General features: G+C 37.6%; 2 protein-coding genes across 3 annotated transcripts; one reads left to right on the forward strand and one right to left on the reverse strand.

Annotated features, from left to right (window-relative positions):
• Nucleotides 1-344: 344 nt before the first annotated feature.
• cdo1 (cysteine dioxygenase, type I) lies at nt 345-7,427 on the reverse strand. The gene is made up of 5 exons (XM_088993953.1): nt 7,194-7,427; nt 5,858-5,935; nt 3,960-4,114; nt 2,021-2,190; nt 345-975 (listed from the first exon to the last, which is right to left on the reverse strand). Exons 1-5 carry the CDS (start codon nt 7,340-7,342, stop codon nt 946-948), a joined length of 582 nt encoding a protein of 193 aa, XP_088850079.1. The 5' UTR covers nt 7,343-7,427; the 3' UTR covers nt 345-945.
• A 4,799-nt stretch (nt 7,428-12,226) lies between these two features.
• On the forward strand, nt 12,227-23,705 carry ap3s1 (adaptor related protein complex 3 subunit sigma 1). Of its 2 annotated transcripts, none has more exons than XM_088993955.1 (6): nt 12,227-12,540; nt 14,102-14,193; nt 14,282-14,393; nt 14,469-14,540; nt 15,851-15,958; nt 19,185-22,946. In XM_088993955.1, the coding sequence occupies exons 1-6, from the start codon at nt 12,472-12,474 to the stop codon at nt 19,218-19,220; spliced, it is 489 nt and encodes a 162-aa protein (XP_088850081.1). In that variant the 5' UTR covers nt 12,227-12,471; the 3' UTR covers nt 19,221-22,946. The 2 variants fall into 2 exon arrangements, with proteins under 2 accessions (XP_088850081.1, XP_088850080.1); XM_088993954.1 differs by lacking the exon at nt 19,185-22,946 and adding an exon at nt 22,957-23,705 and having other exon boundaries at nt 12,232-12,540.
• Nucleotides 23,706-24,518: the final 813 nt, after the last annotated feature.

Consider the following 24,518-nt stretch of genomic DNA (forward strand, 5'->3'; position numbering starts at 1 on the left):
TTTACACAGATTTGATTTCTTTTGGAAAACCATAGTGCAGGCAGCACGGTTGCCTGATCTTGCCTGGCACTTCTGCCTCACAGTTCTGATGATCTGGATTTGTATCCTTTTCCGTGGCCAACTATGTGGAGTTAGTCTGTATTTTCCATTTTTGCATTATTTTTCTGTGAGTGCAGCAATCATTTCCTGGACTCCCCCCAAAATAAATGTTGGATTCTTTGAAAACGTGCGCTAATGAATATAGTGTGTCCACCGATTGTGCCTCACTAGTAAGACGTGTTTTGCATTTATAAAAATTGGCCCCCCAGTGAATAAAAAAAATGATCATCAATGAAAGACATGTATTTTGTTCCATGTGATCATTTATTGCATCACAGATATCCGTGCTACAGAAATGATTACACAATATGAATTTGCAAGGTACAAATATAAAATGGAAAATCCTAAGAATATGTACTAAGTTAAGCAACACACAGGGACAGTCCACCAATTATGGTCACAGTAACTGTTTGACAAATATTTCATTTTACCCACCTATCGAAAAAAATCAAATTGAAATTTTGCCTCCATTTGATCGCGCACATACGATTAGACTCAATCCAATTTTCAGCAGATATGGAGACTACTACACATCCATGACAGATAGAAAAGTGATCAATTGTGATAAAAAATATGGTAGACCTCTCTTCGTTTTGGGGAGCACCATTTCAAAATCAACTGCCCAACAGCCTGTTCATGCATTCAATCATGTTGTGCTCATCAGTATTTGCCAAGCAATGAGTGATAAGCCCGCACTAATGCTTTTGTGTCCTTTTCAACCAGCCTGCATCTATATTTCCAACAAGCCACATGGTCGTCAAAAACGATGGAGGGGTTTGAGGGGGGGGGGCATAGTAGCGTACGGTTTTTGAATTAAAAAGCAAAAAAAAAAGGGATGATCCAGTCTTAGTTGTTCTCCTTTGATGCACACGCCTCCTGCAAAACAAAAAGAGGAAGACAAATTAGACTTCTCTATAATAGTCATGAAATAATATCCACATTTTAAATGATATATTTTTTTATAATATTGGATATGGTATGTATGGGTGTGGCCAATTTGATTGTGTACTAACTCCATTGTACTGCTGCTATTTTCTCATCCTGTCTATTTCGTGTAACAAAGAAAAGTACTCAACATTGTACTCGAGGTAGAATTCAACACCTTGTGGGGCATCCCATCGAATAGCTACTGTTTGCGTCCACAGGAAATAACTTTTGTTTTTTAAATCACAGTAGTAGTAGTAGTTAGCACAAATGCCAATACAGGTCGAGTACCGTATTTTCTGGTGTATAAGGCACGCTGGAATATAAGGCGCACCCCCAATGAATGGCATATTTTAAAACTTTTTCCATATTTAAGGCGCACCGGACTATAAGGCATCTTCAATGAACGAAAACAAAATCCAAATATCATATACCGTTATAAATACATAAAAGTTTTCCAAATATAAGGCACACCACATTATAAGGCGCTACAACAGAGGCTGGGGTTACTACTACTACTACTTCTTCTACAGGGGGGAAAGGAGACCTGTTGTGGCTCAATATTGCTTCACATATAAGACGCACCTGCGTATAAGGCGCAGGGTCATCTTTTAAAGAAAATCAAGGCTTTTGGGTGCACCTTATACACCAGAAAATACGGTAATTTAAAAATGTGTATTGTGAAATCCAGTTGCATTGCATTTTATTAGCATACCATTTGATGCACTAAATCCAAATGATGTACTTTATAATGTGTTTTCATTTTTTTTGTAATCTCATGATACTTTTATATGTATTTTCCCTCATTATCAATATATTTAGTTTGCTCATAAAATAATTAATAATAGTAATTGAGAGAAATCAAACAAGCACTGCCGGGTCTATTTAGCACAACCACCTGGAGTAACCAGAGCTGATTTCCTGCCAAGTACAATTGCTATTTGTTAAACTACTATCAGTGGATTAGCATTTTGGCATATAGCACAAGATTACTTACAAATGGAGTCCTCTCGCCATATTTGCTCCAAAAGGTCATCTTCGCAACGCTCTTGTGGCTGGTGCGCTCGTCAAAGACTTGACACGTTTGGAAGGGTGGGCTGTACAGATGCAAACTGATTGAACCCTCGGTGTGGCTCACATTTTCCACACGGTGCAGGCCCATGGTGTCTGAAAAACACGTACAGACAAATGCAGGGGGGATTGTGAAGTCAGTGAATGCCACTGGAATGTTGTGAAAATGTGGTTCACGGCATATATTTTCTGCCCGTGTTGGAAACCGCAAGTAGATCACCGGTTACTGAACTGGAGTCGTTTACACGCAGCGACTCCCCTTTCTCTCCCGGCAAATTGGCGTTTTCGTGTTTATTATGTTTGTTAAAGTCATTAGAAGTGCCTTGCACGCTGGGTCCGAGAGAGGACAGTAATTTCATCTGTGCTGTATGTCATGCGTATTAGCATATTTGACAATAAAGCTGACTTTGACTTCGACTTTGACTAATCTCAGGGTGCATATAATGAAATTAAAATTATATTTTAATTAAGTTGCTCGAACCATCGGGTTCTAAAAATATGCATTGCAAACACGGAATGACAAATGGCTCTATGACAGATCCTTGTGGAACACCGCAGACTTTTGAATAGAGTCCATTCATTTTCTACAACATAGCACTTATGCTAATTAGGGTTGAATATAGCTGACACCCATCCCAGCTGAACACAGAGAGAAACAACCATTCACATTATTTCCACTCAAATGGACAACTTAAGAGTCGATAAAAAAATTGGGGAGGAAGCCCATGCAAGCAAAATGTGAAAACTGAACTTTGAGTGAACCTCATAACTGTGACACACACGCCCATCCATGGTTTTGTTTGCTTTTTAAGAAGAGTGTGGCATTCAGCAATGTGCGATTGCCTGCCTCACGCATTATATGACAATATTTAAAATAACAATGAAACACCTTCATTATTACTGATGCAGTTTGTCTTTTCACTTTTACCTTGATCAGTTTATGTGCGATTAATAAAGAAAATGGATCTCCTTTGAGTCATGTGGGCATAGTTTGGCCTTAAAGGACAAACGACGCCTCCGGACAAGTTGTGTCAATAATTTGTAAAATGGCTTCAAATGACTTCTACTGAGCGTATTTTACAAAGATTCCACCGCATATAGCTATATTTTACGTTTCAAGACTTGCGCTGAATATTCCGGAAGTCTTGTTTTTGAGTTTGTGACGAGTCCTGACGTCACGTCACGGAAGGAACGCCCCTCACCGAGAAAGGACACAATGCACTTTGCGGTACTTTGTTTGGTCTGAAAACGTCGTGTTGATCCGTGTTGATGGCGAAACTAGAAGGAAAACACATCAATAATGATGCGATGGTGAATCGTTGTGTGTTGCACCAAGACAACTATTTGATATTCGCCGACACAAATTCCAAAATGACCCGGAAGAACTTCTTTAATCGATTGCAAACATTCATGCTTTCCTCTTCAGAACTATTTGAATCAAATTCATAACTGGATGCGTAACAAGAAAGCATCTTCTCCGAATCTGAAGCCATTGTTTTGATTCTCGAGCAAGGCAAGACGTCTTAGCGTGACGTCACGAACAAGGCTTCTGAAACTAGCCATTTACGGTTTCATTTTTTTGCAGTTTCAGCACACTTTAAGTCATTTTTATTGGTGTTTTGCATTTGACTAAAAATATCTGGCTGCGTGTTTTGGGTATTTTAGATGCTATAAAACATGTTACTGATGTCAGTTAGGAAACAAAAAAATGGTGTCGTTGTCCTTTAAGGGAGAGATCACATAACTGCAGGTTATCATACTAGTAAGAGAGCATGCAAAATATGTTTGATTAGATTTTTCCACGCATGACAGAACGCCCCAAGAAAGGTTTCAGGCACCTGCCCAAAAACTGGTTTTCTTCTTACCATTTATGTAGGCCACTGAGTTATTTTCCAGGATCTTGTGCGACGTCTCGATCATCCCGTTGTTTTCGCCCTCGGGCCAGTCAAAGAGTGTTTCCTTGAGCTCACCCTGTAGCATTTTCATGAAGCAGTGGGAGTCTGAATGGTCGTGGATGCTACTGCAAGGTGATCAGAATGCACATGGGTGCGCAGCAATGTTAGTAGAAGGAAAATACAGCACATATTGTGCAGACATGTGGACTGACACAAGGTGGGAAATATTGATTGTAAAAAAATAATTAAAAAAAACAACAACATTTTTATTCAGTTAAAGGACAACCGACGCCTCCGGTCAAGTTGTGTCCATAATTTGTGAAATCACTTCAAATGACTTCTACTGAGCGTATTTTACAAAGATTCCACCGCATATAGCTATATTTTACGTTTTAAGACTCGTGCTGAATATTCAGGAAGTCTTGTTTTTGAGTTGGTGACGATTCTTGATGTCACGTCACGGCGGGAACGCCGCTGACCGAGAAAGCGACACACAATGCATTTCGGGAACTTTCGTTGGTATGAAAACTTCGTGTTGATCCATGTTGATGGCAAAATTAGAAGGAAAACACATAAATAATGCAATGGTGAATTGTTGTGTGTTGCACTAAAACTACGATTTGATTGTAGTTGACACAAATTTCCAGCAGACAAATCAGCCCATTTCCAACAGAGCTTTGGCGCCATCTTCTGCTTTTTCTGGGACGCTACATTTCATCCAGATGCCTCAAAATGACACGGAATTACTTCTTTAATCGATTGCAAACATTTATGCTTTCCTCTTCAGAACTATTTGAATCATATTCATAACTGGATGAGTAACAAGAAAGCATCTTCTCCGAATCTGAAGTCATTATTTTGATTCCTGGCATGAATTCACGAACAAGGGGGCGGGACCTTCTGAAACTGAAACTTTCTCAGATCGTTTTGAAGTAGTTTTGGGAGACTTTAAGTCCTTTTTATTGGTGTTTTTCATTTGACTAAAAATATCAGCCTGAGTGTTTTGGGTATTTTAGATGTTATAAAACGTTTTTCTAATGTCAGTTAGGAAACAAAAAAAAAATGTGTCGGTTTAACACTTCTGCTTGAAGTTGAAAATGAATGTTTTTTCACATTAATTTGCCTTTATACAGTAAAGTCTCGTCATATCGATATTCAAGGGAGTCCGAAAAAATATCGATATAACCGGGGCTATCGATATATCCGACCCTGCTTGCATGTAATTTTTCCGTGTGTGCATAGAAATAGTATCGATATAACCGGGACTTTCGATATATCCGATATCGATATAACGAGACTTTACTGTATTAGTGTAAGACAAGCATTTATACTAAATGCCATAATGTTGATGTAATGAAGATTAGTTTATTGCTTTTGTTTAAATAACTAAATACAGGGTAACTTGAAACAAATAAATTACAATACCGATTGGAAAAACATTGCAATTAGATTGTCTTTGAATGAAATAAATGAAGTGATCACTGTTCAAAAAAAAGTTCCCAAGTCCCACGTATAAATATCAAGAGTAGATTAACAGTAGAAGGAATTGAAACATAATAATAATAATAATAATAATAATAATAATAATAATATCTTTATTTACAAACATCTTTCAAAGCTCTCAAGGACACGTTACGGTCGGACATGCATAGAAAGAAAAACACATACACTAACAAATAAAATACAATTATAAATAGAAACAAGAGATAAAGCTACACAGAAAATGTGATTTTAAATAAACCATACATCGGTAATATCTAATTGATATTTCTACTGATGTAAAGGACTTTTGAATTGACTTTAGATAACCAAATGTGGTTTTGAAATGCTATGAAAGGTTTCCAAAATGAGTATTGACATTTTCTTACCTTCCGTGGCCTTCTCCCCAACACAAAATAATCAAGTTGAACTTTCCATTGCCTTCATCCACCAAGTTTCTTGTGTATCTGAAAATAAAATACCAATCAAAGATGTGTAATGGCCAAACATCAAAGCTAAAATTCCGCATTGTTGATCGTCGTTAACCTGAATTAGTGTTTCCCCTACTTTTTCGAGAACGGAAACAAAATAAAAGGTCAAAGAAACTAAGGTTGCTATTTTTAATCATGTTTGCAGCAAACACACCACTTACAGAACACGATAAGGTACACATTTCAGTCGTGAAATTTTTGTGTACATACAATACTTAGTTTTTCTTTTTGACCCTCCCCCTTTCAATTTTGCTGCTATAGCTTGCAAATTTCCCCATTGTGGAACGAAAGGATTTCTGGTTTCTGATATTTAATGTAATATGTTGTGTTTTTATTTCCATTGTGCATACAAGAAAGTTGTAATGCACTTAACACGTTTAAAGACTTTGGAAAGGAAAGGGGTCAGGCTAGCCCACCAACTCTGCCTTCCCCTCACATTCCGTCAGTCGTCAAATAGTTTAGAGGCAGCTGCAATGGCTCCCTGGTGATCTTCACGCCACCAGAGCCGAAACCTCTGCACCCCCCTACACAAACGCGCACACGCACACACATGGGCACGTATGAGAGGGTGTGTGTCCTTTGCTCACTGATTATTGGTTAACCGCACAGCCCCCACGCTTTTATTGGCCATCACAATAATGGCAGGGGAACACCATTGCAATACTGAATATTGTTTCTTGGTCACGGTGGTCAGTATCGGACAGAGAAACATGTGACATCAATTATCTTGAAGATTTTTTTAAATACATTTATGGATAATTACATGAGTCATGCCGATATATTTTTGAACAACCCACATATATTAATTAATACATAAAAAAATTCACGTCATCCTTTCCCACAAAATTGACTTTGAGTTTGAAAACCAAAACGTAATTGTGAACCTGTTGCTCACGATTAACTGTTAGCTTGAGAACGATTACTTTTTTATGTGTTGAACAATTTCAATACATATTGATTTATAGAAAATAATATGATCACATGGCAAAGTAAGGAAATTGCTAATTTTCAACAATATGCATTCCAAACTTCAAAGTAACGTTTTAGTTTAAATTTTGTCCAATGTACATCCGTCAACACAATTTAAAAATTCGAGTGACCTATACAAAATCTCTTCAAATTGGAAGCAAATACAAAGTTTTTGACGTCACAGCAAACGTACAAATTGCATCAGTGTTGTGGAAATTATTCAACAGAAACGATTACGTATCGTACATCAAAGAACGCGTTTTACCTGTGTGAGTCGAATATGGCGAATTTCTTCCAGTCCTCGGGGTTGCTCTTGTATGACTCCATGAGTCCCTTCACCTCCTCCACGTTGACACTGTCTCCTTTAAAGATCTCATGTAGCATTTGGATCAGCTCCTGCAGATTTTTTGGCATCTTTCCTTCAGTGTATATGTGCGTCCGTAGCACAATTTGTTCGTCCTTGCTCAAATTTCTCGTCGTGAAGACCTAACTTGAGCTATTTTATGTGGACGTACCATTACGTACCCAAGGGGGTACGCCCCTCGAGGTGATGAATTACACAGATGGAAGTGGGTGGTAGGAGGCGTGACTCGATCAAAAACTAAGATTTTCACTTTCGACATGACTGACCCACCCGGACTGGACACTTGGATTATTAGAAATTGGTCACGTTTCAAAGAAACCCCAAATTCATCTCACGCATTAAAAACTAAATTGGATCGGTCCTTTTCGAGTGCTTTTCTACCACGTTGTCACAAACGCGACATCCCCCTGTCTGCCCAGTCTCGCTCATTGAACTCTTCTTTGGACAATAGCCGTGCAGCCTGTTGGTGGCCCCCGCCCCGCAGCAAAGGCACCCCCTTTCAGCGAACTACCCGAAATTAAGTTAAAAAACAAGCGCATTTTTGCGATGAACAATCACCATTTAAAACCAATTAAATATCAAATACAAATATCTATCTATCTATCTATCTATCTATCTATCTATCTATCTATCTATCTATCTATCTATCTATCTATCTATCTATCTATCTATCTATCTATCTATCTATCTGTCTGTCTGTCTGTCTGTCTGTCTGTCTGTCTGTCTATCTATCTATCTATCTATCTATCTATCTATCTATCTATCTATCTATCTATCTATCTATCTATCTATCTATCTATCTATCTATCTATCTATCCACCTACCTACCTACCTACCTACCTACCTACCTAACCTACCTATCCACGTATTCATCTATCCATCTATCCATCCATCCATCCACCCACCCAACCCCACCTACCTATCCATCCATCCATCCATCCATCCATCCATCCATCCATCCATCCATCCATCCATCCATCCATCCATCCATCCATCCATTCATCTATCTGTCAGACCGTGGATAATTTGAAAATGTGTATAAATTTATATATCTGTGTGTATGAATCAATAATGTGTTGGTATATATAAATATGTCTGTATGTTTGTATTTTTTTCAAATGAAACAATACTTTTTTTGCGGTGAGGCAGCCGAGCCCTCCTTTCATCCTCCATCCTTCAATTGTGAAAGTAAAACTGGTTTCTGTTTCTTTCTGACAGCCAAACCGAGAAGAGTATTGCTAAGCAGCATACTGTATACAGTATAACAGAAAAAAACAGTATTATTATTATTATTATTATTATTATTATTATTATTATTAATTTTTTCCCTCATCAGACCTGCAGGCTGATGCAGTATGTGATGAAATAAACACACAAAAAAAGGAAAGAAAACAACCTTAGATTAATTGTGGACAATCATGCAAAGCTAAAGAAACTGAGTTTGTTGCCATAGAAAACATTTTACATTTGATCATGAGTTATGTGTTCCATATAAACCACCTGTTGCACGTTAAGAATCTATCATAAAAAAAAACAAATAGGCCATTATCGATGAAAAGGTTTCTTCAGCCGTCATCTGTCCTTCTTTCTGTCTCCCCTTTCAAACCATCTATGTTGGTTTGAAAGGGGAATAAAAGAAGTGATTTTCATAAAACAACTATATCCTTCATTACACCGGTTTGGTGGGGTGAGGTTCAATTTGGAACGTTCATACAATAGCCTGCTTAGGCAACATAGGATTAGTAATACTGATGAGCTGATACCGGTCGAAGTGGGGCAATCAGGCCAGTCATTAGTCAGAACGATAGAAACTATCAGTAGAGCAGCTGCAGGGAGTAGTCCTCCGCTCCCCCCAACCTGAGGGCAGATACCTATCATAGAAGAGTCCGGCACCGCCATGTCTGGACAGTTGGGATATATATATAGGGCCTAAACTACCAGTAAGACTTTAGTTTGCTGACGAAGTTTCTTGGATAAGAAGCGAAACGTCCGACACCTTCAAAGAAGTACAGATGATGGCTGAAGAAACCTTTTCATAGATGGATCACTCCTGTACGACTGAGTGCTTACACAGGGGAAATAGGCCATTAGTCTCTGTTGCCATTTACCCTGTAGGCCTAGACCAGGCATGGGCAAACTACGGCCCGCGGGCCACATACGGCCCGTTAGGCTTTTTAATCCGGCCCACCGAACCTGCCCAAATTATAGTAAAAACAGTGTCTGAAACTCATGACAAAAATTAGCGGACAACAGGGCAGATAACTGAAAAGTTGCCTGCCCCATTTATCACAACTTGAAGCACAATGAGACAAGTAATCACATTAAAGTATAAAGTTTAGTTATGAAGAGGAAAACATAAATGTTTGCAATTGATTCAAGGAGTCCTCCCATATCAATTCGAGATGTCAATGACAGCAATGTAGCACCCAGAAAATGCAGAAGATTGCGCCCAAGCTCTGTTGGAAATGGGCTGCTGGGAATTTGTGTCAGAGAATATCAAATAGTTGTCTTGGTGCAACACACAACGATTCACCATGGCGTTATTTATGTGTTTTCCTTCTAATTTCGCCATCAACACGGATCAACACGAAGTTTTCAGACCAAACAAAGTACCCAAAATGCATTGTGTGTCGCTTTCTCGGTCAGGGGCGGTCCAAACGTGACGTCACATGGGGATCGTCATCAACTCGAAAACAAGACTTCGTGAATATTCAGCGCAAGTCTTAGAACGTAAACTCTAGCTATATGCTGTGGAATCTTTGTAAAATATGCTCAGTCAAAGTCATTTGAAGTGATTTTATAAATTATGGACATAACTTGTCGGGAGGCGTCGGTTGTCCTTTAATGCTTTAGGTTTAGTATTTCCGGCCCAAACACTCCCTCCAAATGCTCCTGGCCCGGCCGGCCCCTCTGTCAAATTTTAGAACCCAATGCGGCCCGCGAGTCAAAAAGTTTGCCCACTCCTGGCCTAGACCCTAGACAATCTGAATTCATTTGTTCGTTTGTTAATATAACAGATCAAATTAATGCATTATTGTCCGTCTGGAGTTTTGAATCAAGTGAAACGTTGTAAACGTGCAGAATGTTGTTTTTTTTACGCCCCCTCCCAGTGAGCATTAAGTGGAACGGAAATGTACCCCCTCCTTCCTCTACTTATAAATTTGAGATGCCACATCATCAGACCTTTGCCATTATACTGTACTCCACCTTCTGGCCGTCTACATCATTCGGTTATTTACAGTACTATTCCAGCTCGACTGGAGTGATTATTTAAAGTGGAATATAATTTCCCAGAGAATAACTGGAAAACAAAACTTTGTGTCAATTGGTGAATAAAATAGTGTGAGTAGTGGTTAATCGTGGCAATGAAAATGGTTGTAATAATAAAGAGGATAAGAAACAAGATCATTTGTTATGTGAGCGTGTCTCACTGAATGTTGATATTTTTCTTCATGATTATTGTTGAACATGCATCTTTTTAAAATTGCATTTATTTATTTAAAGTACAGTATTTTCCTGTGAACTTCTATCCGCATGAGTTCATCCTCCAAAAGTGAAAGCAAAACATTTCAGTTTCTTTTTGACATACCCTGGTCTGAAAATAGCTGGTCGTACGGGAAATGACACAAACCCTCTTCTAAGTGTTGGTACTGTACAAAGAGGTACATTCCTTTCACCTGCAATACAAGACAATAAATTAACATTTTAGTTTCCATATGATGCCCTTACAACAAAATGGAATAGATGACTTATAATATATTAATAATAGTAATCTACAATGAAATGCCACATTTTTAGGACGATTACTTCATCAAGCCTGTGACCATCAACAAACAGTAGCCATTCTTTTTTGATGCCGTTTCCAAGGTTGAAAGGTCAAATGTATGTGATGTATGCAATGTATGCAGGTGAATTTGGCAAGTCAAACCCATAAGCATTCATATCTCTCTGATGTTTTTGTGTGATGTTTACTGGGTGATATTTTTTTTAAATGAAAATCGGTGCTTGGCTCAATAAAGGTTGATATCATTTCATATTCACAATGTCAGGTAAAACATAAGTTGTTTGAGTTCTTACTCCTCTGCTTTCAAAACAACACCGGAGGATGATTAGACCAAAGTGAATAAACTAGGGAAACGTTATTTTATTTCCTTTTCACCTCTAAAGTATCAAATCTTCAAACATTAGTTGTGATTTTGCTCCACCTTGTGGTTGAATGGGTCATTCATCATGACCCGAAACGATGCATGAAAATTTCAATTGTGGCTTTGATTAAAAAGCTATTTATTTCAAATTACAACCACACATTATTCAGTTTATGGAAGACCATTCACCACAGTTTCAGCTATTTCTGTAAATTTTTAGTCAAGTTGTGGCTTTCCCAAGATGTGTTCCAAATGTCCACCATTTTGTTGCAAGCAAACCTGTACTCGTCTGACAAAGTTGTCAATCACTTTTACACACTCTTCTTTCGTGAGGGTGACCCAAAAAGATGCGTCATATTGAGTCCCTCACTGCAAAGAGTAGGGTGTAAAATTTGACAGAAATAGCTGCAACTGTGTTGAATGGTTTTCCATAAAGTGAATAATGTGTGGTTGTAATTTGAAATAAGTAACGTTTTAATCAAAGCCACAATTGAAATTTTCATAGGTAGGCATCTTTTTGGGTCACCTAAATTACGGAGCTTTAATATGTTACTGTTGACAATGCAGTAAAGTGGTGTTCATTTTAGAGTGGACTAACCATGGGTAATTGCTCTTTGCGTACTATCTTTTCACAGGGAACATTGTTAATAGATTATGGTTAAAATCCCTCTCTTCTTAAACTTCGTAAAACTTTTTATGCGTATTCAATGTTTTGAATTAGAGGAATATTTGGCGAATGTGTAAGTTTTGAGCCTTCTCATTTGCCCTAGTAAGCAGGTACCAGGGGGAGGAGGAGGAGGAGCGTTTTCTCTGACGTGGCGGTCATTTCCGTAAAGAAACGATGGAGCTGTAGTGGCTTGCCGAGTCCAAGCGATCACCACATTCACCTTAAACCGAGACGGGATTTGGCCGTCAATCCCTCGGCTGTGTTTGGGTTCACGGGAGTCATACGCGGACGGATCCCTTTTTGCTCCCGCCCCGCCCGTAACCTCCTCCTTCTCCACCTCCTCTTCCCCCCCAACTCAGCAACAATCATGATAAAAGCTATTTTAATATTCAATAACCACGGAAAGCCGAGGCTATCCAAATTCTACGAACATTACGTGAGTAAGCGTTTACATTGTTAGTAGAATGACTTCACATTTCTACATTACACTGTACTTTGACGGGATGCCTGAGGATTTGCATCTCTCGGCAGCCGCGCCACGGGGGAAAACCGTTCGGTCCCAACCTGGTTCGACTAAACGTGAACTAGAGAACATGTTCAACCTGAACTGTGAATGTGCGTTTGGTGTGCGCAAGGATGCGTCTGTGTCGCGTCTGTGTCGCGCGCCTTATGATTTCTCAATTGACTGATTGTGTCATATGAAACTGAAAGACGCCCTTGTGAGGCACTCGTGCCTTCAGCATGCAAAACATTCTTTTTTTTGTTTAAACTGAAATTGACGGGGCAGAACGGGGGACAGGGGTGATGTTAAAGTGAAATGTTTTGTTTTACTATATGAATCTATCTATCTATCCTTCTATTCATATAAGCTAAAAAGCGAACCAAGGAGAGACTCTGTTGCAACAAAAATAATGCTGGCGTATACAACATGAGTTTTCTCTCCGTCTTTTGGTCAACAACATCACATCAAGTTCTATTCGTGTGTTTTTTCATTCTTGGTTCCTATCAATAATGCAGTGCAAATGGAGGCGGGAGTGTTGCTCAGAAACATAATACAGTATGTCGAGATGTGCACAAGTGCTCTGGTTTCCTTCATTTTCAAAGAGTAAACGGATTGTCCTAGCTGGTGCAGCTAAAACATTGTAAAACTAGAGTTGAAGAGTTCATGTGATTCAAATCAACATTGCAATCTAATAAAATGCCAATTTTCAAATTGCAAACACTGCAGTTTTACAAGAAAAAAAGTGCTTCATTTTGTTCGGTTGGTTGGGCTATTTTCCATACAGAATATTTTTTTGTTTTGTTTATTGTCTTGATAGCAAGTTCAGTATTAGAGTAGTTCAGTGCATATGATTACATAGCAGTGATTCACAAAACATGAACAGTTCAAGAAACTCTTTCTTATTCATTTAGGGTTTGTTTGCCTTTATTTTAAAATACACTTAACCTATATAAGCAAAGCATTTTCAGGTGTGTGTGTGTGTGTATGTAGTTAATTCTAATATTGACCAATTTATCGCTTGTGTTTGTTAAAAAACGCACCAGTTCATTGAAAAACTAAATGAAATCTAAATTGTGATAATGACGGCATTATTTTTCAAAATCATTCACCACGACCTCACAACAGATTGTTTGAATTCAGCCACGTCGCTCGGTGTTCAGTGAGCTGTGGTTGCATGCTTCAAGTTTTATGACTCATTAGACGGCGTGTGATCCTGGCCCGAAACTCTCGCTTCTGTTCAGCATTCTCAAGTGAAGATAACAGCTTTCAATTGCAGCGCAGCAAGCTGAAATCCCAGCCTACGTGGCCCCGGGGTGAGCGTGTTTGATTTAATGGAAGAAAAGCAAACAGCAAAGGAGGACTCAGACTTTGCCGTTCTGTTTGTTTGAAATGACATAACGAAGACAAATGAAAATGTCTGCTGGTGGTAATAAAAAAAAAAAAGTACGTCCGTGATGTGATATTTCACCTTTTTTTCCTCTCGCTGCTTATGCAGAGCGAAGACACCGAACAACAAATTATCAGGGAAACCTTCCATTTAGTGTCCAAAAGAGATGAGAATGTCTGCAATTTTTTGGAAGGTGGAATGTAAGTGGCAACAAGATCCCACAGCATCAACCACGTAGCGCTTCGCATGGCGTCAAATGATGGTTGGTTAATATTTGCCATATGCCAGGTTGATCGGCGGTTCCGACTACAAGCTTATCTACAGACACTACGCCACGTTGTACTTTGTGTTCTGCGTGGACTCCTCAGAGAGTGAACTAGGAATTTTAGATTTAATACAGGTATGAAAAAAAACACATTTGCTATCTTTGTTTTTTTTATGTTGCCATCAGTTGCATTTTTTTCTCCCCTTTTAGGTATTTGTGGAAACGCTGGACAAATGCTTCGAGAATGTCTGCGAACTCGACCTCATTTTTCACGTAGACAAGGTAGGGAGTCACAACTTGAATGGACCTATAAAATTCCTTCTCGACAAAAATAATCAGTTCATTCATTAAATTTTAGTTAAATAAATTAATGGAAGAAATCAGTGATTCGATTAGCCAATATTAGTCTCGCAGTGGAGAAATGTATATGTTGTTGTTGATACATGATGTTCGACACCTCATATTAATCACTTCATTCATTGTTAAATTTTAATTACCCTATTTTCCGGTGAATAAGGTGCACCCAAAAGCCTTGATTTTCTTCAAAAGATGACCCTGTGCTTTACATGTGAGAAAATGTACAGCTCATAGGGGAAAGAATAAATCTGATAGCAAGAAAAATCATGTTAACCATTCAAATCATAATTCATTCTCCTTGTTGTGCCAGACAGATATAATGTATCTTTAAAGGACAACCGACGTCTCCGGAGAAGTTGTGTCCATAATTTGTAAAATGGCTTCAAATGACTTCTACTGAGCGTATTTTACAAAGATTCCACCGCATATAGCTATATTTTACATTTTGAGACTTGCGCTGAATATTCCGGAAGTCTTGTTTTTGAGTTTGTGACGAGTCCTCACCCTACGTCACTGAAGGAACGCCCCTGACTGAAAAAAGGACACATTGTAGCAGTCCTTCCATCATGTCAATGCATTTTGCATTACTTGTTTGGTCTGAAAACTTCGTGTTGTGTAAGGAATTAATCAGCCTGTGGAAATGGGCTGATTAATTCCTTACACGGAGCTTTGTCGCAAATTTCTGCCTCTTTTTGGTGCTACATTTCCCCCCCCCCTATTGCCTCAAAATGGCACGGAATACATTCCTTAATCGATTGCAAACAGGTATGCTTTTCTCTTCAGAACTATTTGAATCATATTCATAACTGGATGAGTAACAAGAAAGCATATTATCCGAATCTGAAGCCATTGTTTTGATTCTTCAGCAAGGCAAGACGTCTTGGGGTGACACCATGAACAAGGGGAATAAATTTTCATATTGTTTATACATGATGTTCAACATATCATGATTATTAATTGTGGCGCAGTGTTTATTACAGTTGAGGACATTATTTGAGGACCTTGCTTAGTTGAGTCAAAAAAGACAATATTTTTATGAGGTATGGCATCTATCAAAGTGCAAATCCCGCTGTGGCAAAAAAAAAAAAAATAAATAAATATATATATATATATATATATATATATATATATATATATATATATATATATATATATATATATATATATATATATATATATATATATATATATATATTTTTTTTTTTTTTTTTTTTCTTGGACTGTCCCGCATTCAGGTTCACAACATTCTGGCAGAGATGGTGATGGGCGGCATGGTGCTGGAAACCAACATGAACGAGATCATCGCACAGGTGGACGCCCAGAACAAGATGGAGAAGTCTGAGGTAAGCCCCCCTCCACCACCACCCTGATTCTGTCTGGCTCTTCTACGAGGGATGGTATGCAGGCATGTGTGTATGCTGCACCCTGCATGCGACTCTCCAGTGACTTTGTGATGCTCCCGATATGATCCTGGGTGTTTGCGCTCTTTCTTCCTTGTTTTTTTTTTTCCTCGTTGCTGCACTGCTTTATACACAGATTGACACTCTACCATTCATATTGGACCTAACTCTTCCATCTTCAGATGATCATTAAGTCTCTAAAATCATCCTCTTTTCTGCCTCTTTCTTTTTTGAAGAGGAGCACACTTATTAAATAGGGCGGTAAATAAGAAGGTCCCTATTCCGCGCAATCCGATTCTTTTGTAAAATGGTATTCTCTCACAGGAAAAATGGGTGGATGGATGGTTTCCATGATGCAGCTATTTTTTATTTATGTGTCTTGTAATAATTGAGATTGCTGCTGCTTCTCTTTTCTTATAGCCTACAGAGAAGAGTATTACGGTCATTGAAAAATGAAAAAAAAATGAAATCAATGAAATGATCGAGCAACTCGTATTTTTACTAAAAGTTGCATATTTTCTGTATTTTACTCAGATTTTCAAGATTTTTGTCATCAGATATGCTGGTGAAATTATAAAATCAAAAGTTATATAATTAATTTATTATTATTATTATTATTATTATTATTATTATTATTATTATTATTATTATTATTATTAGTAGTAGTAGTATTTATATAATAATTAATATATTTTTGTCAAAATATTACCATTATTATAAATATATAATATATTATGTTTTTGTCAAAATATTATTATTTATAAATAATATACTAATTATGTAATATATTGTTGTCAAAATATTATTATTATTATTATTATTATTATTATTATTATTTATTTATTTAAAAATAAAATATTAATTATTTAATAGATTTTTGTCAAAATACTACCATTATTATAATTGTATTTTTATTTGAGATTAAAATTATATAATATAAGTGTAAAGCCATATTTTTGAGAAAAGAAATCTTGGAGATAAAAAGATCTTGTGTATCGTTTAGGAAAACATTATATTTTTATGATACGTTGTGATATACCAAAAAGTTACATATTGACCAGACATTTTTCATGTTTTTCTTTTTTTACGAGACTAAAATGTTTTATATATTTAATAAATAAAAATAATATGAGTCGGAAATGACACATTTTTAAGATTAACTTTGTGATACTTTTTTGTGATAATTGTATATTTTCAATTTATTTTCAGTTGTATATTTTTGAGAAAATGTCATATCACTGAAATAGTAAATAGTACATTTTTGAGAAAAAAAATAACGTTTCAGGTAATTTCTTTTAAATTGTAAAAGTATATCGTTCTGTGATTAAAACATGTAATTTTGCTATTAAAATCCAAATGTGGGAGTAACGATGTATACTTTCAAGATAAAAAGTAATACATTCATGAGGTCCACTAAAGTTTTGTTAGCACATGAAAAAAATGCTCTATATTTTTGTGAATTAAATTAAATGTTGTGAGGGAAGCAAAAATTCAGCTCACCCAGAAATATTTTTATTTTTGTGAACTACCAGTTTCTGTGTGGCCCTAATACTCTTTTATAAATTGACAATGAGGATTATTACGGTTTGACAAGCAGCCAGAGAGCAGCCAGAAACAATTTTATGAACTCATTCCCTCGTTTCCCTTTTGCAATGTGGACGTCATAACATCTAGCAACTCATTGCCGACTGGCCTGCTTCTAGAATCAACTGACATCTGTTGTGTGCTCCCATTGACTCGCGATAATAGAATTAGTATTCTTTTAACCTGAGCTGCAGTTTCTGTTCTTTAATCCAACAGATTATTTATTTATTTATTTGCCGTTCTGTAAAAATAGTTTCATCTGAGCTGCTCTCGTTTCTCCCCTTTGGGACCTACCCTAGACCACTTTCTTTCTCACTCGCACGCTAATTTCAAACGACACCGTCCTTCTCGACAGCAGGCAGCTAGCGGGAGAGTAAGGAATGTTCTGTGTAAAGGACAACCGACGTCTCCGGACAAGTTGTGTCCATAATTTGTAAACTCACTTCAAATGACTTCTACTGAGCGTATTTTACAAGGATTCCACGGCATATAGCTATATTTGACGTTTTAAGACTCGCACTGAAGATTCAGGAAGTCTTGTTTTCGAGTTGGTGATGATCCCCACGTGATGTCACGTTTGGAATGCTCCTGACCGAGAAAGCGACACACAATGCATTTTGCGGTACTTTGTTTGGTCTGAAAACTTCGTGTTGATGGCGAAATTAGAAGGAAAGTCAAAGTCAGCTTTATTGTCAAATATGCTAATATGTATGACATACAGCACAGATGAAATTACTGTCCTCTCGGACCCAGCATGCAAGGCACTTTAACAAACATAATAAACATGAAAACGGCAATTTGCCGGGAGGGGGGAACAGGAAAACACATAAATAACGCGATGGTAAATCGTTGTGTGTTGCACCAAGACAACTATTTGATATTCGCTGACAAATTCCCAGCAGATAAATTAGCCCATTTCCAACGGAGCTTGGGCGCCATCTTGTGCATTTTCTGGGAGCTACATTGGAGTCCTGACGCCTCAAAATGATACGCAAGGACTTCTTTAATCGATTGCAAACATTTATGCTTTCCTCTTCAGAACTATTTGAGTCATATTCATAACTGGATGAGTAACAAGAAAGCATCTTCTCCGAATCTGAAGCCATTGTTTTGATTCTCGAGCAAGGCAAGACGTTCTGGCGTGACATCACAAACAAGGGGGCGGGACCTTCTCAAACTCGCCATTTCCGAGGTCATTTTGAAGTAGTTTCGGGACACTTTAAGTCATTTTTATTGGTGTTTTGCATTTGAATAAAAAATTCAGCCTGCGTGTTTTAGGTATTTTAGATGCTATAAAACGTTTTTCTGATGTCAGTTGGGAAAAAAATGGTGTCCGTTGTCCTTGAATGAGCCTGTCAAAGACTACCGTCTTGGCACAGGTCCTCCATAAACTGCTGTGTGTTTAGTTGGACCTTTTTGGATCAAAATTTGGTGGTCTACGATAGGTCCTATCACTTATTTAATTTATTTTTTTTTCCCCTGTGCAGATAAACTGTAATTACGTTAACCTGCTTTAACATTCCTCATTCCTCTTTTCCCCCCTGACCCTGTCTAGTTCTTTCCATTCTTCTTTCTCTCTTTACAGACGTTTATCTTTCAGTCTACCAGGCAGGACAGGTAGACGCAGGTACTGCGAAAATCTAACACCAAGTACTGTAATTCAAAATGAAGTTTCCTCTCCCTTCCCTTCCTCTTCCTCTTTGAGTTTTTCCATATGGACCAGCCCCCATAAAAAAATCTACCCAATAACTTCACTAACATGTAATAGGTATCTTTCAGGACAGACCCCAAAATGTCTTTGTCTTGGGCTGAAATGAAATGATATCTCTGGTTTGTCACCATTTTCCCACGTAGTTTGAACTTACCGCAATCTCACACCGCTCTGTGTATAAATAGGTTTTCGCTCTGGCGGTGAGTCAGTACGAAAGAACATGTAAAAGACAAATGTTCAAACCTTGGAATCTTTTCACAAAATAAAGTGTGGACGCAGAGCTAACTAACATACAAGAAGGGCATGTTTTCAACTTCTAACATAGGTTATCAATGTTAGCTAATTTAAGCTATCTTAACACCACTAGTTAAAATGTTTTGTAATGCTCCTTCATTGTTCAAGAACAGACGCCGCCAAAAGTACACTTCCAAAGAATAGACGGGTATTAATGCACATTTGTACACAAGCAGGTAGCACCACCACTATTGTCCAGGCACTTAACATACAGACTAATGGCTAATGACTTAGCCATTTAACAGCCAGCTGTTACCTTTAGCGCTTAACACCCAACCCTACATTATTATTCGGCAACACCCCGACCACTCAAAACATTACAAATAATAAATCTAGAGTCATTCAAATATCTTCGACGCTGCCGAGTGCCCGCGTGATCACAGCTCCATGGCAAAATCACCCGAGAGGAGGAACGTACATTCCTAACATGGCAGATCCCAAGCAATGAATGAGCAGCCTTGTTCACGAGGGACCGGTCACTTTTGGGTCTGTCTTGCGTAAAAGATTTGCAAGGGGGGGGGGAATCTCAAGCTACAGTGATTGTCAAATGTGGATTATGGTGAATTATTTCTTTCTTTCTTTTTTTCATCAACATACCTCTAAGTCAGTGATTCCCAATCACTGTGCCGCATTACATTGGTGTGACTTAACAGACTGCAAGGTCTGCCGTGCGACATCTTTATTTTGTTAAAAATATCAGACTTCATCTATCAGAGCCATATATAGTGACATAAAGAACAGTATATTTTCATATAAAGCGCTGGTTCAAATAGTGTTTTCTGTTTAACACTGTTTGTAGAATTAGAACTTTCTTCGGCCAATATTGCCGTCGGCTGAAATTGACACTAAAGTGCTCGCGGACTCTTCTTGTGAATGTCACATGACCAAACCCAGAAAATGGGTGACAATGTGAGGCTGTCGACACTTGGACGTCAGTTTCAGTTGACATTAGCGGACCGCGTATGTGGCATAAAATGGCAGCCTCGTGGATAGCTGAAAGCTACGGTGGCCCTGAAATTAAAAAAACAAGCACAGCAGCAATTCAAAAAACTGCAGCAAATATTGTATATTTATGACAAATATATACAGTGATACTTGGCTTACGAACTTAATTGGTTCCCAGACAGAGTGTGTAAGGCGAAAAGTGTGTATCCCAAAAAATAATTTCCCATAGGAAACCATTAACATGAGAATAATTCGTTCGCAGGTCCCCGTAATACATAATTTTCTACTTTCTAATTTTATAAACCTTAAAACTACACAAAATATACATTATTTTATGTATAATAAATGTGCTATGGTATTATAATTAAAGAAATAAACTGCACTGTATAATAAAGTCGTTTTATTTACATTTGTGATGGTCGATGGCTTGATGGAATGGAGTGGCCGGTTTCATCAGCATTAAACACTTAATGAGGAACGTAGCCTTCTTTTTTTCTAGTTTTACCGTGTTCCTCATCAATTGTGTTCTGTTTAGTTGGGTTGATAGCTTTTTGCATCAAGTGTACAGATGGCTTGTGCGGGTTATTTGTGGGGCGTGATTGATGTTAATTTAACCTTGCAGTCTACACTGCCTTTGAACTACCAAAGTTGAAACGAGTCCAAATTTCACTGTTTTCTATCAATTTTCTCTCTCTCTCTCTCTCTCTCTCTCTCTCTCTCTCTCTCTCTCTCTCTCTCTCTCTCTCTCTCTCTCTCTCTCTCTCTCTCTCTCTCTCTCTCTCTCTCTCTCTCTCTCTCTCTCTCTCTCTCTCTCTCTCTCTCTCTCTCTGTCGTCTGCCTGTCTCTTTAATGTTTAAACCACCTCCCCTCACTGCTGCGTTCTTGACCAATCACGTGGCTTTAACCGACGACTGGGGGCGGGGAATAGAGGACCAAAACAAGCCGGCTGCCATTTTCTTGTGAGGAGAACGGGCTCGTTCGCCAACGACGCCATCAGTCATGGTGGCAGCTCCGTGTGTAGCCCGAAAAATAGTATGCCAAGGTAAAATTTCACATAAATTTAACGTTCGTAAACCAAAAAGCTCGTAAGCCAAGGGATTCGTAAACAGTGGTATCACTGTATTTAAATGCACAAATGCAAATGTTTATTTTGAACCACCGTGTTAATGTTTTAACCATGCATAATGTTATAGCGGCTTTCAGTCATATCCACTATCCTTTTTACTAAAATATGTCTCATTTTAGAACCATTTCAAAACAAAGGTTCAATTAATCCTCATTATGTTTAAAAAAAATCATGTTGATTATGTTGTGGGCCATTTTTACCCGTATTTAAAAATCAACACAAAACAGTCAAATAACAGAGATGTTATAAACATACTTGAAAAGAGAGACAACATATTTTCAATCCCAATGGGATATTTTAGAACTGTTTTGAAGAAAGGAAAAAAAGGATATCCAGTGCTTTAGTCAACACAAAAAAATAAAATGGGTCAAATTGACCCGTAACATGATACTGTTATCATGGTTAAGATGTGTATCTGCCTTTTGCTATTCCTATATCATAGCTTTGCGTTCAAATATAACCGACCCAGTTCTCACATTGAAAAAGTCAATTCGTGAATAAATTTAGACATAATTACCACTTTTTGACATGTTTGGAGTGCAGTGAGGTTTCCCCACACATAAAATGTTCTACTTTGGCGCAAAGTTTGGGAGACACGTCTATAAAACCTTCTAGTTGAGACTCACTGTGTTAGAGTGACTTGCCTCCTCCGTCCACAGAGCAGATCTTCCAGTCCGTCTAGTTGAGTGAAAGCTTTATTACTCCCGCCCATGTCATCAGTGCCCACCAGTTTTTACTTCAGTCTTTTTGTTCCTGCATCCGCAAAAAAAAAAAAAAAAAAAAAAAAAATGCAGGTAGCTTGCAAATAAGCACTGTATAACATCCAATGTAATACTGTCTAATGCCTCCCCGTGCCCCACCCCTTCCATTTCATTCAAAACATTACACCTTTTCAGTCTTCATTTCGAAACCCATAATCCAGTTTTCTCTTTGGGCCTCTCAAGAGTCCGGTGGGTTCACTCTGAGCAATGCTTTACCAACATCCCACTCCAGTTCATCCAGAAGAGTCAATGACTCACACAGTGGATTCAAAATCGGCTCTGGTTGTGTTGTCCCAACATAGCACCGCAAACTGCATGTGCATCCGAAGCTATGACGGCATCTGAATGTACATAACACACACGTGTTTTCATGGTAGTCTTCGGTGCTTTGGCATTGTGTCAAAAGTCTTGTCGAGTATTGTGTAGTGGTTATTTTTTTTGTCTCTCGTGCCCACCTTTGAATGGAACTGTTTGATGTTATATTGTGTAATCCTGATAATGTTTGTGTATGTGTGCACAGGCTGGTATTGCAGGAGCGCCCGCTCGTGCCGTATCAGCGGTTAAGAACATGAACCTCCCGGAAATGCCCAGAAACATCAACATTGGCGACATCAGCATCAAAGTGCCAAATTTGCCGTCCTTCAAATAGCGGCACGCCGATGACCCGTTGCCATGGAGATGTCACCTAATGTTTAAACGTGATGCAATCTGTTTACCATAACCTCTTACTAATTTGTTTTATCCAATCATGAAAGTACAGGTGATTGAAAAAAAAAACGTCATCTTGATGTGCTTTTGTTTATCTTAGAAACATATTTTGTGCATTTTGTGTTCTGTTACAACTTTTTAATGCATTATATATTCTGTTGAAATATGAAATATTTATTTGTGCACGGTACATTCCTACTCACTTCGTGACATTCAGCTGCTAAACCCATTTTAGTCCCACTGATGTCATTTCAGAAAGTTGAGTGTTTACTTTCTATCTGAGAAGATATGAAGATTGATTGAAGTGTTTTTTGCTTATGCCAAAAAAAAAAGCAATGGGAACAGTCAATAGTGTTGGAAAATGCATCTTTTGCAGTGCGTGTGAAACCAAATGAAACTTTAAAAATATAATATTGCTGATTGCTGTCTCAAAGATGTCTGATCATCAATACAGAATTTATATTTTGGCTGTTGAAACGATTAGTTTTCTGTTAATTTTAATTCTGCTCATGAATTTTGCCTGCCTCTTCTTTTTACTCTACAATAAACAGTTGAAACCGACAGCTTGTTTTCATTTTCTTTCTTTTCTTTTTTGTAACCCAACTTGATTGGCAAAGGTTTGCAAAAGTCAAAACAAAACCCCAAAACAGTACGTGGCTTTTACTTCATTTGTACATCTGGTAAACTATTTTCAGATGATAAAATCTGCCACAACAATGTGCAAAAATAATTTGCAGTATAAGAACAACAATGTGCTTTTTATATCGTGTTCTTCTACTTCCTTCCTTTCATAACTTGGCTGTTGTAAATTGGGAATATCTAAAATGTGAGAGGATTAAAACCTTATTATTCTTTTTTAAATAAAAAAGAGTATAAGGACAGTTTTAAAACGTATGAAATTAAGATTCTCTAACAATGTAATATTTAATTTATATTGATGCAAGTTAAGTTAATTATAATTTATACCTGAACATTTTGACGGTAATTTTAAAAGTTATGTGCTTAGGTCTTTCATATTGTTTCACAGAGAAAAAAAATATATGCAATCCATTATACAACTACAGCAATGTGTATGTATCAAATGTATTGAAAGGCAATAAAATGTTAAATAAAATAAAATGTTATAGGCAATTATGAATTTATTTTAATCATATTTTTTCCCCGACAAGCAGGTCGACACACAATGCCACAATTAGAATATTCAGGAACGCGTTCTGCTTTGTTTGTTCGATTGCATTTTCCGTAGTTCAGGTTTCAGAACGTCATATTGCGCAATTTTCCGCAGTAAATCATTTTAAATAAATTAAATGATTAATACATACATATCGGTTAATTTTCTTTTAAGATCTCTTTCGGCTCTAAAAAATAAATATA

Source organism: Hippocampus bargibanti, linkage group LG04, assembly GCF_051943395.1.
Source record: "Hippocampus bargibanti isolate YZ-2025 linkage group LG04, ASM5194339v1, whole genome shotgun sequence".
Taxonomy (NCBI): domain Eukaryota; kingdom Metazoa; phylum Chordata; class Actinopteri; order Syngnathiformes; family Syngnathidae; genus Hippocampus; species Hippocampus bargibanti.

What these genes read in the sequence shown, in the direction of transcription:
- cdo1 (XM_088993953.1), bottom strand. Translation starts at nt 7,342, where the DNA reads ATGCCAAAAAATCTGCAGGAGCTGATCCAAATGCTACATGAGATCTTT. An exon ending in GCCATATTCGACTCACACAG is followed by an intron (nt 5,936 to 7,193) that starts GTAAAACGCGTT and finishes TTTTATTTTCAG; the next exon opens with ATACACAAGAAACTTGGTGG. An exon ending in ATGGCGAGAGGACTCCATTT is followed by an intron (nt 976 to 2,020) that starts GTAAGTAATCTT and finishes TTTGTTTTGCAG; the next exon opens with GAGGCGTGTGCATCAAAGGA.
- ap3s1 (XM_088993954.1), top strand. Translation starts at nt 12,472, where the DNA reads ATGATAAAAGCTATTTTAATATTCAATAACCACGGAAAGCCGAGGCTA. An exon ending in CCAAATTCTACGAACATTAC is followed by an intron (nt 12,541 to 14,101) that starts GTGAGTAAGCGT and finishes CTGCTTATGCAG; the next exon opens with AGCGAAGACACCGAACAACA. An exon ending in AATTTTTTGGAAGGTGGAAT is followed by an intron (nt 14,194 to 14,281) that starts GTAAGTGGCAAC and finishes GCCATATGCCAG; the next exon opens with GTTGATCGGCGGTTCCGACT.